The following is a 13,001-nucleotide window of genomic DNA, read 5'->3' on the forward strand; positions in this document are numbered from 1 at the left end:
CGCCCCTTCAGTGAAGCAGGAGGAGGAACAGAAGGGTCTCCTTCTGTTCCTCCTCCTGCTTCGCTGAGCGGGCGTTGCGCAGCTCTCCCTCTCTGCGCAGCGCCATTCACTCCATAAGACACACTCACATTTCCCCTTACCTTTTAGGAGGAAAAAAGTGTGTCTTATGGAGCGAAAAATATGGTACTCAGAGCATCTCCTGCGTTATGTCGACCCCTCTTTGAAAGCCATCTAAGTTCATGGCCACTGCTAGATACTGGGAGAGCCGATGCTCTGTTTCAAATTTGTGCTGCGTGAATACAGCGCTACCTTGGTTCCCGAACGGCTTAGCTGGTGGACAAATCGGCTCCTGAAACCTGCAAACCCAGAAGTACGTGTTCCAGTTGGCGAACATTTTTTTGGAAGCCGAATGTCTGTTTCGGCTGTCGGCATTGTTTCCAGAGCCAATCAGAAGCCATGCCTTGGTTTTGGAAGTTGAATGGACTTCCGGAACGGACGGAGTTCAAGAACCAAGGTACCACTGTAACCGCTTCCTCTTTGTCTGCCCTGAAATCTCCCAAATTTCAGTCAGAGGCGTTTGGGTTCTAGAATTACGAGAGGAGTGGGAAACCTCTTTGTCCCCACGGTCTCCGCAAAGGAGGGGAAATCTCCATCACACTTTCCCCCCATTAAAAGAGTCCCAAACACCATCGCTTTTCCTCGCTGGGGAGTCTCCCCTGTTCCATTTATCATGAAGGTAGTGGGCTTTCCTTCACGGGAGGTTTCTAAGCAGAGGTTGGACGGCCCACTGTCGGGGATTTTTTAAAGCTGTGGTTCCTGCGTTGCAGCGGGTTGGGCTGGATGACCTTTGGGGATCCCTCTCGACCCTACGACCCTGGGCTTGTTTCGGCTGCCCTCTTCCCAGCCCCACGAGATCCTCGCTGGGCAGTGGCGGCCGGAAGATGGCACTACGTGATCCCAAAACCGAAATGCGCGACGGGAGAGGTGGGCTGTGAAAAAGCTGCCCCACAAAAGCCAGATTTAATTGCCCTGCCCAGGAGACCGGAGGGAGGTCGCCAAGGGAGAAACTCAATGAACTGGAGAAGAGGCACTGTTTGTGGACGTCACGATGCTCAGGAAGGAGGCCATTCCCTGGGAGATCCTTGGAGGCTGGAAGGAACCCAGGAGATCTCCAGGAAGGATTCCAGCAAAGTTTGCTACAGAAGAGAGTCCGTATCAGCAAAAAAAATTTGCCTCGTTCGTCCTACTGCTTATAGTGGTAACCTGCAAATGAAAGAAAGAGAAATATTAACTTGCTTTCAGTCCCCTCGCTGTCTTGAGAAGAGCAACAAACCTTTCAGCTCTTGTGGAAAACAAAGATGCTATTATTTTAGTGCCGTATATCAACATGTTTTAAAAAAGAACGCAGGAACATGTTGCAGTTCTTAAAACGTCTTACATCTAAATTAACTGGGGCCCAGTTTTAACTTTTTGCGTGGCTTCCCTTCTGTACCTTTGTATTAAAACTGCTTTGATATCTGTATGAAACAGCAGTATATAAATATTTCTATAAATAAATTAGGTAAGCGTATCGGCAAGTTTAAATCAGTCCTTCCTGTTTAAAAGACCACAGAGCTCTCGAATCTCATTTCCCTTTCCTGCTTGCGGGTGAGATGGCCCGTGGCAGAGGCTTTCTCAAGAGGCCGACACTTCAAATTTAAATTTTGCAGCTTGCAGCTACAAGAATTTGCTGAAAGGGCGCAGTTAACAAATACCCTGAGAGGCAATTCAAAACAAAAATTTATGGAAAAGTGGGATAGATATAAAACATGTTCAAAAATACAGTAAAGTTTCGCTATCTATGCTAGCATTTGATTGACGTTGGAGTGAGACTGAGTTGAGGAATAAGACTAAGAGCACATATTGATATAGGAATGTATTAGATAATATGTAAAGAAACATACAATAGTAAGAGTACGTTCATTTGAGGGGGAGATTTGTTTTTGTTTTTTTCTCTTTGTTCTTTCTTTTTTTCTTTCATTTTCTTTCTAAGTATATAAAATTTGTATATAATTTTTGTAAACATTCTGGAAATTATATTATAGTAAGTCCTGTAATGTAATATGACGTTTACTGATGTAATATAAGAATGTTAACAAATAAATAAAATGCAAATTCAAATAAATAAATAAATTAAAATTTTGCAGCGGGACCTCTGTACCTCTCCGCAAAACCCCTGCGCAAGCGGCAGAAAGGAAACAGCTGCAGCTTATTCCTTCCTTGGGAAAGCTCCAAAGGTTACGGGGAAGGGGCGCAGCTCAGGCTCCGGAGATCTCGGGGTTCAATAGCCGCTGTTGCCCATGAGGGCCAAACCCTTGGGGAGCTGCTGCCAGTCCGAGCGGACAGCGCTGAGGGAGGTGAATCCCTGAGGGAGAGAGGAACTGCTGGCGTTGCAGTGGCCCTTCAGCCGGCCTTGTGATAAAGAGATCTGCCCGGTTTCGGGGGGGGGGGTGTTTGTGGGGAGGAGACTCTGGTGGTCCCTCCCTTGAGAAAGATCAGCATTTCCATCAGCACAGACTTTTAGTTATTAAAATAATATTGGGTTGGATTGGAAATTCAATTCAATTCAATTCAATTCAATTCTGTCTGGGTTGCCCCAGGAGGAGTGAGCTCCTTTGTTTCTGTTCTGCTTCCTGGTTTTCCATTCGGGCATCAGGTGGGCCACAGGATGCTGGACTATTATTCTGATTAATTAAATGTGTCTACTGCCCTTCATCCGTAGATCTCTGGGCTGTTCACAGCATGAGCATACAAGAAACCTGCCCCACCCCCAACAAAAATACATAATAAAAACAGGAAGAGAAACAGGTCAATAACCCACAGCCTCCCCCACAACACGTCTGAAAGGGTAGAATCCGTGACCAGGGAGAAGAGTCGGCAGAAGAAGACTGGAAAAAATTTAAGGACTATTTGCAAAAATATTGCAAAATTAAGGAATGTTGAATGATGCTGGATTGAAATTAGGTGGTTTAAAGCTGTAATTATGATAAAACGAGCTTCTTTTTGTAAGCAAGAATTTAAAGTTATAATAATTTAAGATGTTGGAGAGAAAATAAGGTGTTTCTTTTCTCTATCTTTTTCTTTTTTCTTTTTTTTTAAGCTGTAATGCTTTGAGATAAGGATTTGCTGTATAAACAATTTAAACTGGGAATACAAGAAGGGGAGGTATGAGGAGGTCGGGGAAATAGGTTATAAGAAAGCTGTGAAATGTATGTGTTTTTAATATTTTTATGTTTGTTTTTTCTTTATGTTTTCCAAAAAATTGGAAACTTTAATAAATACCTTTTTAAAAAAACCAACACGTCTGAAAGGGTATCAGATGTTCAATCTAGATGGGCCAACAGCACCCCAAAAATAAGCAAGTTGGAGACCGAAAAGGAGTGCCGCTATTCCCCCGAGTGGGTGGGGGCGCTGCCCCCCTCACCTTTATGAGAAGGCTCTGGTCTGGGTGTTTGATGCGCCAAGTTCTGCTGGCTTGTAAGGTTACAAAGGTGGTCCAGATCCTCAGAGGGTGGAGGAGGAGGCCTGGCAAAGAGAGCAGGGAAATGGTTTGGAAAAAGGATCTGTCGGCCGGCCTGCTCCCAAAAGGTTGACGCTGCAAAACCTTTCCCCCAAAGGGTCCGCTTACAGGTGGTTCTCCCCCTCACAACCACTTTTTAAAGTGTTTTAAATACCGTGTTTTTCGCTCTATAGGACGCACTTTTTCCCCTCCAAAAATTAAGGGGAAATGTGTGTGCGTCCTATAGAGCGAATGCAGGCTGCGCAGCTAAGCCCAAAGCCAGAACAGGGAGACGGAGCGCTGCCTTTGGAGCCTCCACAGCAGAACTTGCGCTGCGCTCCAAAAGCTTCAGGGATCTTTGGGGCTGGCGGTGGGGGAAAGCAGCGCTTCCCCCACACACCAGCCCCACAAGCTCGGGGGGGAGCGGCAAGGCTGCGCACAGCCTTTGCGCTGTTCCCCAACCTGCTCTTTGGGGCTGGTGGTGGGGGAAAGCAGTGCTTCCCTCCGCCAGCCCCAAAGAGCAGGTCAAAAAGAACCTGAAGCCTCCGGAGTCCAGCGGGAACTCCCCCCCCCCACGCGCTCCAGAGGCTTCGGGTTGCCTCCACTGAAGCCTGGAGAGCGAGAGGGGTCAGTGCGCACCGACCCCTCTCGCTCTCCAGGCTTCCAAGGCAACTCCCGCTGCGCTCCAGAGGCTTGTTTTAGAGGGGGAAGAACAAGGAAAAAAATTTTTCCCTGTTCTCCCCCTCCTATGGTCCGGTGCGTCCTATAGAGCAAAAAATACGGTACTTGTTTTTTGCAGGTCATCTTACTGATTTATTCTCTTTGTCAACTGCTTTGAGGGTCTCTGCTCCCCTGACCTTTACAATCAAGCGGCGTGTAAATTTTACGAAACAAATTTTATGAAGCAAACAGGACTGAACTGCCGTCTGCTAAAAATCAATTTCAGCCTCAGTCCATCTGTAAAAGGGGACCTAACACCGTGCACAGAAAGGACTCTGCGAAACATTCACACGATGCCAACGAAGCGCCAGCGGTTGCGCACGACACAATATTGTGAGCTGCTGGCAATCTGGTTGTATAGCTTGAGAGGGAAGCAGGGCAACTTTTTGCTGAGGTGAGCTACCCGCCACATGACGTGCGCTGCAGGTAGAATCTCCTCTGGCTCAACCTTCCTCCCTGCACTTAGAAAGCTAGGTGCCAGGGAGAAGGTGACTCCCTTCTACCTGACATACTTTTAAATCAGAACCAGCGAAGGCGGTGAAGGTCCTGTGTGAGTGTCTGGAGGCGGTTGGAGGATGGATGGCGGCTAACAGATTGAGGTTGAATCCTGACAAGACAGAAGGACTGTTTTGGGGGGACAGGGGGCGGGTTTGGGGGACTCCCTGATCCTGAATGGGGTAACTGTGCCCCTGAAGGACCAGGTGCGCAGCCTGGGAGTCATTTTGGACTCACAGTTTTCCATGGAGGCGCAGGTCAATTCTGTGTCCAGGGCAGCTGTTTACCAGCTCTATCTGGTATGTGGACTGAGACCCTCCATGCCCACAGACTGTGTTGCCAGAGTGGTGCATGCTCTGGTTATCTCCCACTTGGACTACTGCAATGCGCTCTACGTGGGGCTACCTTTGAAGGTGACCCGGAAACTAGAATTAATCCAGAATGCGGCAGCTAGACTGATGACTGGGAGCGGCCGCCGAGACTACATAACACCGGTCCTGAGAGACCTACATTGGCACCCAGTACGTTTCTGAGCACAATTCAAAGTGTTGCTGCTGACCTTTAAAGCCATAAACGGCCTCAGTCCAGTATACCTGAAGGAGCGTCTCCACCTCCATCGTTCAGCCTGGACACTGAGGTTCAGCGCCAAGGGCCTTCTGGCAGTTCCCTCCGCCAGAAGTGAGGTTACAGGGAACCAGACAGAGGGCCTTCTTGGTAGTGGCGCCCACCCTGTGGAACACCCTCCCTTCAGATGTGAAGGAAATAAGCAGCTATCTTCTTTTTAAAAGACATCTGAAGGCAGCCCTGTTTAGGGAAGTTTTTAGTATTTAATGCTGTATTGTTTTTAACACTTGATTGGAAGCCACCCAGAGTAGCTGGGGAAACTCAGCCAGATGGGCGGGGTATAAATAATAAATTATTATTATAATTACTAGTTTTCTATGTGCAGGGAGATAGATAACTGAATCACAAAACTGCAAAGTCCAACCCCTTAAAGCAGGCATGGCCAAACTTGGCCCTCCAGCTGTTTGGGGACTACAATTCCCATCATCCCTGACCACTGGTCCTGTTAGCTAGGGACGATGGGAGTTGTAGTCCCAAACATCTGGAGGGCAGAGCTTAAAGAGCCTTAAAGAGATGGAGATGAAGGAGACACAAACCAAAAAGTGCATTCTGTAATCACACCGCTATCGTGCCCTGCTTACATCTGAGGCCATTTGACCAGATGAGGCTTCCCCACCTGCACTCCTGGATCACTGATCGGGGATCCCTCTCACCTCGTTGGCTTGTCGCTTCTGGACCGGTGACCTTCGTGACCTTCCCTTGACCTCGGGCGCACCGATTCGTGTGAGTCGTGCTGGGGAGAGGAGAGAGAGGAGGGCGGTCAGCTCAGACCGGAACACGACAAAATAAAGTCCTCCTTCATGTGGCGCAGAGTTAACCTGTGGAACTCCCTCCCCCAGGAGCCAGCAAGGGCCACCAACTGGGACGCCTTTAAAAGAGGATCAGACTGCAGTGGCACCTTGGTTCTCAAACACCTTGCAACCCAAACACTGCAACCCCGGAAGTCAGTGTTCCAGTTTGCGTACTTTTTTCAGAAGCTGAACGTGCTCTGTTTTGAGTGTTACGCTTGCGATTTGAGTGTTACGCTGAGGTCTGTCTGTTTTTGCTATTTATTTTGCGTTTTTGCGGCTCTTTTGTTTTTGTTTTTGTGACTGTGGGGAACCCAGTTCAGCGACTGATTGATTGATTGTGTGACTGCAGTACACTGCTCATTGCTTTCATTTTATGAATCAGTGGTCTCGTTAGACAGTAAAACTCATGTTCAATTGCTGTTTTAGGGGTTGTTTTTAAAAGTCTGGAACGGATTAATCCCTTTTGCATTACTTTCTATGGGAAAGCAGTGTTCCTTGGTTTTGGAATGCTTTGGTTTAGGAACGGACTTCCAGAACGGATTAAGTCTGAGAACCAAGGTGCCACTGTAATTCCTTTGGCCTTGGGGATACTTTTAATAGATTTCTCTTTCCTCTTGGTTTTAACGTACCTGTGCAGGTTTGCTGTCTATTGGTTTAGTTGTAAGTTGCTTTGGGTTGCCCTGGGCAGATTAAATCAATCATCGTAGGAGAGCTCCGCACGGACATCTCCTCGCCCGGCAAAGAGAGACAAAGTCAACTCAGGACTCATCACCCACCTTCCAGTCTGGTTCCTGCCTCTTCTTCTCCAGAGAAGACTTTCCCCGTTCCTTGGCTTTCTTGTAAGCTTTCTTCTCCTCCGCCAGCAACAGGCGAGCTATTTCCTAGCGGAAACAGCACGATAAGAACGTTACAAGGATGCTTTGAAAGAGAATATGATGAAAATGATGTATAGATGGTATATTACACCAGTGAAATCAGCTAAAATGTATAAGACAAATAATAAATGTTGGAAATGTAAAGAAAAAGAAGGAACATTTTATCATATGTGGTGGGAACCTAAAAATGTAAAGAACTCCTGGGAAATGATATATAATGAGATGAAAAAGATGTTGAAATATACATTTGTTAAAAAAACCAGAAGCATTTTTACTTGGTATTATAGGTCAGGACATTAATAGGCAAGATGTTAAATTGTTTTTATATGCAACAACAGCAGCAAGAGTATTGTTAGCCCAGAAATGGGAACAAGGAAAAATTCCGACAAAAGAAGAATGGCGGACGAAATTAATGGACTATGCAGAATTGGACAAAATGACAGGAAGGATTCGAAACCTGCGGGACCAGAGATTTACAGAAGATTAGAAGAAGTATATGAATTATTTGAAGAGCAACTGTAATCAACAAATTACGCTAGTAGGATTACAAGAAGTTTTGTAAGGAGAAATATACAAAGTGTTACAAAGTAGAAAAAGATAGAGATATTGGTTATGAGTTTGAAATGTAATAGGGAGAGTAAGAAATGCATACTGAGAGATTAGCTTGGAAAATTTTCAGACAGGACTGATGGAAGTCAAAAATTTGAATAAGATGTAAAAGTATGTTTAATTACTGTTGAAAATGATATCTTAAAAAAACTAATAAAAATTAGATAGATAGATAGATAGATAGATAGATAGATAGATAGATAGATAGAATGTTACAAGGAGCTCGGCAGCTGGATTTGGCCCACGAGGGACCCACCTGGACCAGCATATTCACAGGGGCCGAAACTCTCCAGCAGGATGCAAGTGGAAGAGCCTTCTGCCGCTCTTGTTCTCCACCATGATTAAGGTAGGCTGGCTTTGTCCATGGAGGCTCCATTTAGGAATTAAAAGGAGCTAAGAAGAGGCCAGGCAGCTGGGCTCCTCCTCACAGTGGCCAGCCACTCCCACAAGGAAATCCCACAAGCAGGACCTCAGCCCCACTGCGCTCTCCCCTCCTGCAGAAAAGCTTTCGTCAAAGATGCTTCAATTTAGAATCCTGCATTGCAGGGGTTGGACTAGATGACCCCCGGAGTCCCTTCGAACTGTATGGTGCGACCGTTTGCAGCAACTGGCATTCAGAAGCATCGCCGCCTCCGGTCACGGGGGCAGAGCAAGTTGACCGCTTTACCCACCGCGAATTTGTCTTTCAAAGCCACCCGAGGGGCTGTTCCACAGTTTAACTACGTGTGGCTACAGGGCACAACCCAACTGGGCAACTGCTGCAGCCTCTGAACAAAACAGAGGCAAGTCCTTCGGCCACAACCACGGCCTCCCACACCGGGGGACAAGTTGCAGCGTTGGCCTCGGGGTTTGAGGCTGATGCAAGAGCGGGACTCCAACCACGTCCGTGGGTCCCCTGACTGGCTAGCTGAAAGCAAGACATTTGGGCCCAAAGGGGTCTAGGATCTGAACTGCTTGGGGGAGCGAGACAGGGACCCCTGTTTACACGCAAGAAAATGGCTCCCAATGGAGAACAAAAGTGGTAAGCCGGGATTCACCACCCTGGCAACTGGAGTGCAGAAAAGACCCACATGTGTCCGATTGCAGCCAGGTACGTTGTTAGGGCTGCGCTCCCCCTCCTGGCCCTAGACTTGCATCCGCCCAACCGCTCTGCCCTCCACGCACTTTCCATCGGCCAGAAAACTCTCCTGGGCGCCTCTCCAGCCTGCAGGAAAATGGTTTGTCTTCCCTGCACCACCAAAAACAAGTTTCTTGGGGAGCGGCGAAGCCACATGGAAGGCTGCAGGCTTCCCATCGAAGGCTGCCGACATTCCCACCTGCCTTGCTCCTCTCCCCCCCCGCCAGAGACCCTCGTAAGGCAAAGACTCTCATCTTCACATTTTTGTGGGGAATGTTCTTCACCTTTTGGGCAGCAGCATGGACACATTCGGGGTTTTTTTTTTACTACCGTTGAAATGCTTTCATCTCTTTCACTGCTTGCTTTTGCATCCCAGTTCAATTCTCATCGTTCACACCGTTTTGTATCTACACTGGTGCCTCGCAAGACGAAAAGAATCCGTTCTGTGATTCTCTTCGTCTAGCGGTTTCTTCGTCTTGCAAAGCAAGCCCATTGACGGATTAGCGGATTAGCGCTATTAGCGGCTTTCAGCGGCTTATCGGATCAGCTGATAAGCGGCTTAGCAGCTTAGAAAAAGGGGGGGAGGGGAAAAAACCCGCAGGAACTCGCAAGACATTTTCGTCTTGCAAAGCAAGCCCATAGGAGATTCGTTTTGCGAAGCACCTCCAAAACGGAAATCTCTTTCGTCTAGCGAGTTTTCCGTCTTGCGAGGCATTCGTCTTGCGGGGCACCACTGTACATGCATATTTACTGCAGAGAGCCTTTTTGGCTGAAAGGCGGCAGGTCAACAAAGAGTATCCTAGCACCACGACAACACAGGGGGGTCTGCCAGGACCCCTTCCCTGCATGGGGGAAGAAGGGTTTGGGTCTGGCTCTGAGCGAGGCCAGCTTTTTTTTGGGGGGGGGCAGTGCAGAGAGGCAGCCAATGGCAGGATGCAAAGGGGAGAGCTGTAGGCCGGCTCCCTGCGCAGAGATATTTGCAAGCCTGAGCTTGAACACAAAGGGGGGGAAGGAGGGGGATCAGTGGGAAGAGACTGGAGTTGGAGCTCCACTAAGAAGCGAGATCTCAGAAAGCCAGTTGCCTCCTCGGCTCCAAAGGCAGACACGCCCCATTCCCTTATTTGCATATGCAAATGCCTACCTCGTCCTGGGCGACCTGCGCTGCTCTCTTGTCCACGTGGCTGGCCTGAAGAGGAGACAAGAGGAAAAACAAGAGCTTTTATGAAACAAGAAACCCAGGCATGGTTGGTCAGCTGCGATTCTTTCCAGCTGAAGCCTTTTAGGACTTACTGGAGGTTTCTAAGCAGAAGTTGGCCAGTCAGGGATGGCTTAGCTGTGAGTCCGCCATTGCAGGGGTTGGACTAGGTGACCCACCCTCTGGCTGCCCTCCGGAGCAGCAGAAAACAAGCTTGCTCCAACTTCCATGGGACAGCTGTTTAGATATTTGAAGGAGGTTATGGTGCTGGTGAGTCAGGAGGAATTAAAGAACCTTTTAATGAGGGTGAAAAAGGAGAGCGCAAAATATGGTCTGAAGCTCAACATCAAAAAAACGAAGATCATGGCCACTGGTCCCATCACCTCCGGGCAAAAAGAAGGGGAAGAAATGGAGGCAGAGAGAGATTTGACTTTCTTGGGCTCCATGATCACTGCAGATGGTGACAGCAGTCACGAAATTAAAAGACCCCTGCATCTTGGGAGAAAAGCAATGACAAACCTAGACAGCATCTTAAGGTCACCTACTAAGCTTTATGGCTGAGTGGTGCATTTGAACCCTGGTCTCCCAGGTCTGTTGTCTTTGTCCATGGAGTTTTCTTGGCAGGGATACTGGAGTGGCTTGCCGGTTCCTGCTCCAGGTGGATCACGTTTGGTCAAAACTCTCCACTATGACCTGTCCATCTTGGGTGGCCCTGCACGGCATAGCTCATAGCTTCTCTGAGTTATTCATGCCCCTTCACCACGGCAAGGTAGTGATCCATGAAGGGGCAATGAGACATCACCTTGCCAACAAAGGTCCTTATAGTTAAAGCTATGGATTTCCCAGTAGTGATGTATGGAAGTGAGAGCTGGACCATAAAGAAGGCTGATCACCGAAGAATGGATGCTTTTGAATTCTGGTGCTGGAGGAGACTCTTGAGAGTCCCATGGACTGCAAGAAGATCAAACCTCTCCATTCTGAAGGAAATCAGCCCTGAGTGCTCACTGGAAGGACAGATCCTGAAGCTGAGGCGCCAATACTTTGGCCACCTCATGAGAAGAGAAGACTCCCTGGAAAAGACCCTGATGCTGGGAAAGATGGAGGGCACAAGGAGAAGGGGACGCCAGAGGACGAGATGGTGAGACAGTGTTCTCGAAGCTACCAGCATGAGTTTGACCAAACTGTGGGAGGCAGTGGAAGACAGGAGGGCCTGGCGTGCTCTGGTCCAGGGGGTCACGAAGAGGCGGACACGACTAAACAACAACAATCGTATTATTTCTGGAGCCTTCTCCTTTCCAGGCTAAACACCCCCAGATCCTTCAACCAATCCTCATCAGGCTTGGCTTCATGACCCTTGATCATCTTGGTCACCCTCATCTGCCCACCTTCCAGCTTGTTAACATCCTTCTTAAATTGTGGCGCCCAGAACTGGACCCAGTATTCCAGGTGTGGTCTGACCAGGGCATAACAGAGTGGGACTATGACTTCCCTCGATCTGGACACTAGATTTCTGTTGGTGCAGCCTAAAATCGCATTAGCTTTTTTGCTGCTGCATCACAGTGAAACATGTGCTGCTGAAACACTTAATGGTACCCAGCGCTGCTTGTTGTTACTGATTGCTGCTCAGTGCTCCAAACTCAGTCACTTCCACCCCCAAAACACTCTCTCTGTGTCTCTGGGATGAAGCCCAAATCCGTCCCACTCACCAACAGCTCTTCCTCCTGCAGCTTCCGGGCGATCTCTGCATCGTACAGCTCCTGGTCCTGGGGGGCTGCCGGGCGGCCTTTGTGGTAACTGGCATCCTTCGTCCCCCGCGTTTTTGTTCCTTAAGAGACGAGAAGCCACATTCCTCAGTCACAGAAGGGGAAACAATTAATGTGGCAGCTAAATTCAGAGCTACCCACACAAATAAAAAAATAGTTCTGCACCAAGGGACAGTGGTACCTCGCAAGACGAATGCCTTGCAAGACAGAAAATGCGCAAGACGAAAGGGTTTTTCGTTTTTTGAGTCGTTCCGCGAGACGAATTTCCCTACGGGCTTGCTTCGCAAGACGAAACGTCTTGCTAGTTCTTGCGAGTTTGTTTCCATTTTCTTAAAGCCGCTAAGCCGTTAATAGCCACTAATAGCCGTGCTTCGCAAGACGAAAAAACCGCAAGACGAAGAGACTCGCGGAACAGATTAATTTCGTCTTGCGAGGTACCACTGTAACGCAAATTACGAAGACTGTGTGGATCTGCTTATGTTCTGTGTGTCTTCCTGCTTTGGGGGACCAGAGGCTGCAAAAGGGGGCTGCACAGAGCCCTGAACAGATGCTTGATGTTGGTCCATCTATTCCAATTCAGAGCATCCCTCCAGGGACGCAGGCAGAGGCTTTGCCCACCTGCAACTTTCTCCATGGAACACACCTCCTCCTTAACTGACCTACGCTATCCCACCTTGGTCCAGAAGTCAGGGAAGGGCCGTAATCTTAGCGGCAGAGCCCCTGCCTTGCGTGCGGAAGGCTCAATCTCCAATAGCACCTCCAGGCAAGGCTGCAAACGCCTCTGGCCTAAAACCGGCCTCAAAGGCCCAGTTTCCTGAAGGAGCATCTCCACCTCCATCGTTCAGCCCAGACACTGAGGTCCAGCTCCAAGGGCTTCTGGCGGTTCCCTCCCTACGAGAAGCGAGGTTACAGGGAACCAGGCAGAGGGCCTTTTCAGTGGTGGCACCTGCCCTGTGGAACCTCCTCCCATCAGATGTCAAAGAGATACACAACCATCTGACATCTGAAGGCAACCCTGTTTAGGGAAGTTTTTAATGTTTGATCTTTTATCATGTTTTTAACATTCTGTTCGGAGCCACCCAGATGGGTGGGGAATTATTATTATCATTTATTATTATTATTATTTTGCCTTTTTGGACAGGAGCATGGGTGTGTTTGGCTTTTAAGGGACGGATGGGTTGTATTTCTAACGCTGCTTTTCATTCAAACAAACCCCAAAACAGATTATACACTACAGATAACAGTAAGGCATTATAGGAAGGCCCTGGACATAG

The 13,001-nt window shown here is 48.3% G+C and overlaps 1 protein-coding gene across 2 annotated transcripts in view; it reads right to left on the reverse strand.

Annotated features, from left to right (window-relative positions):
* Nucleotides 1-689: 689 nt before the first annotated feature.
* Nucleotides 690-13,001, reverse strand: part of CCDC50 (coiled-coil domain containing 50) — a 50,649-nt gene continuing 38,337 nt past the window's right edge. For both annotated transcript variants that reach the window (XM_081190322.1, XM_081190321.1), the window contains 6 exons: nt 11,671-11,789; nt 9,911-9,955; nt 6,945-7,049; nt 6,031-6,110; nt 3,464-3,564; nt 690-1,263 (listed from right to left, as the gene is read on the reverse strand). In XM_081190322.1, coding sequence (XP_081046448.1) covers nt 1,244-1,263; nt 3,464-3,564; nt 6,031-6,110; nt 6,945-7,049; nt 9,911-9,955; nt 11,671-11,789 — 470 coding nt within the window. In that variant the 3' untranslated portion in view covers nt 690-1,243. The remainder of the gene's footprint in view (nt 1,264-3,463; nt 3,565-6,030; nt 6,111-6,944; nt 7,050-9,910; nt 9,956-11,670; nt 11,790-13,001) is intronic.

This window comes from Podarcis bocagei, assembly GCF_964188305.1.
Source record: "Podarcis bocagei genome assembly, chromosome: 4".
Classification (NCBI taxonomy): domain Eukaryota; kingdom Metazoa; phylum Chordata; class Lepidosauria; order Squamata; family Lacertidae; genus Podarcis; species Podarcis bocagei.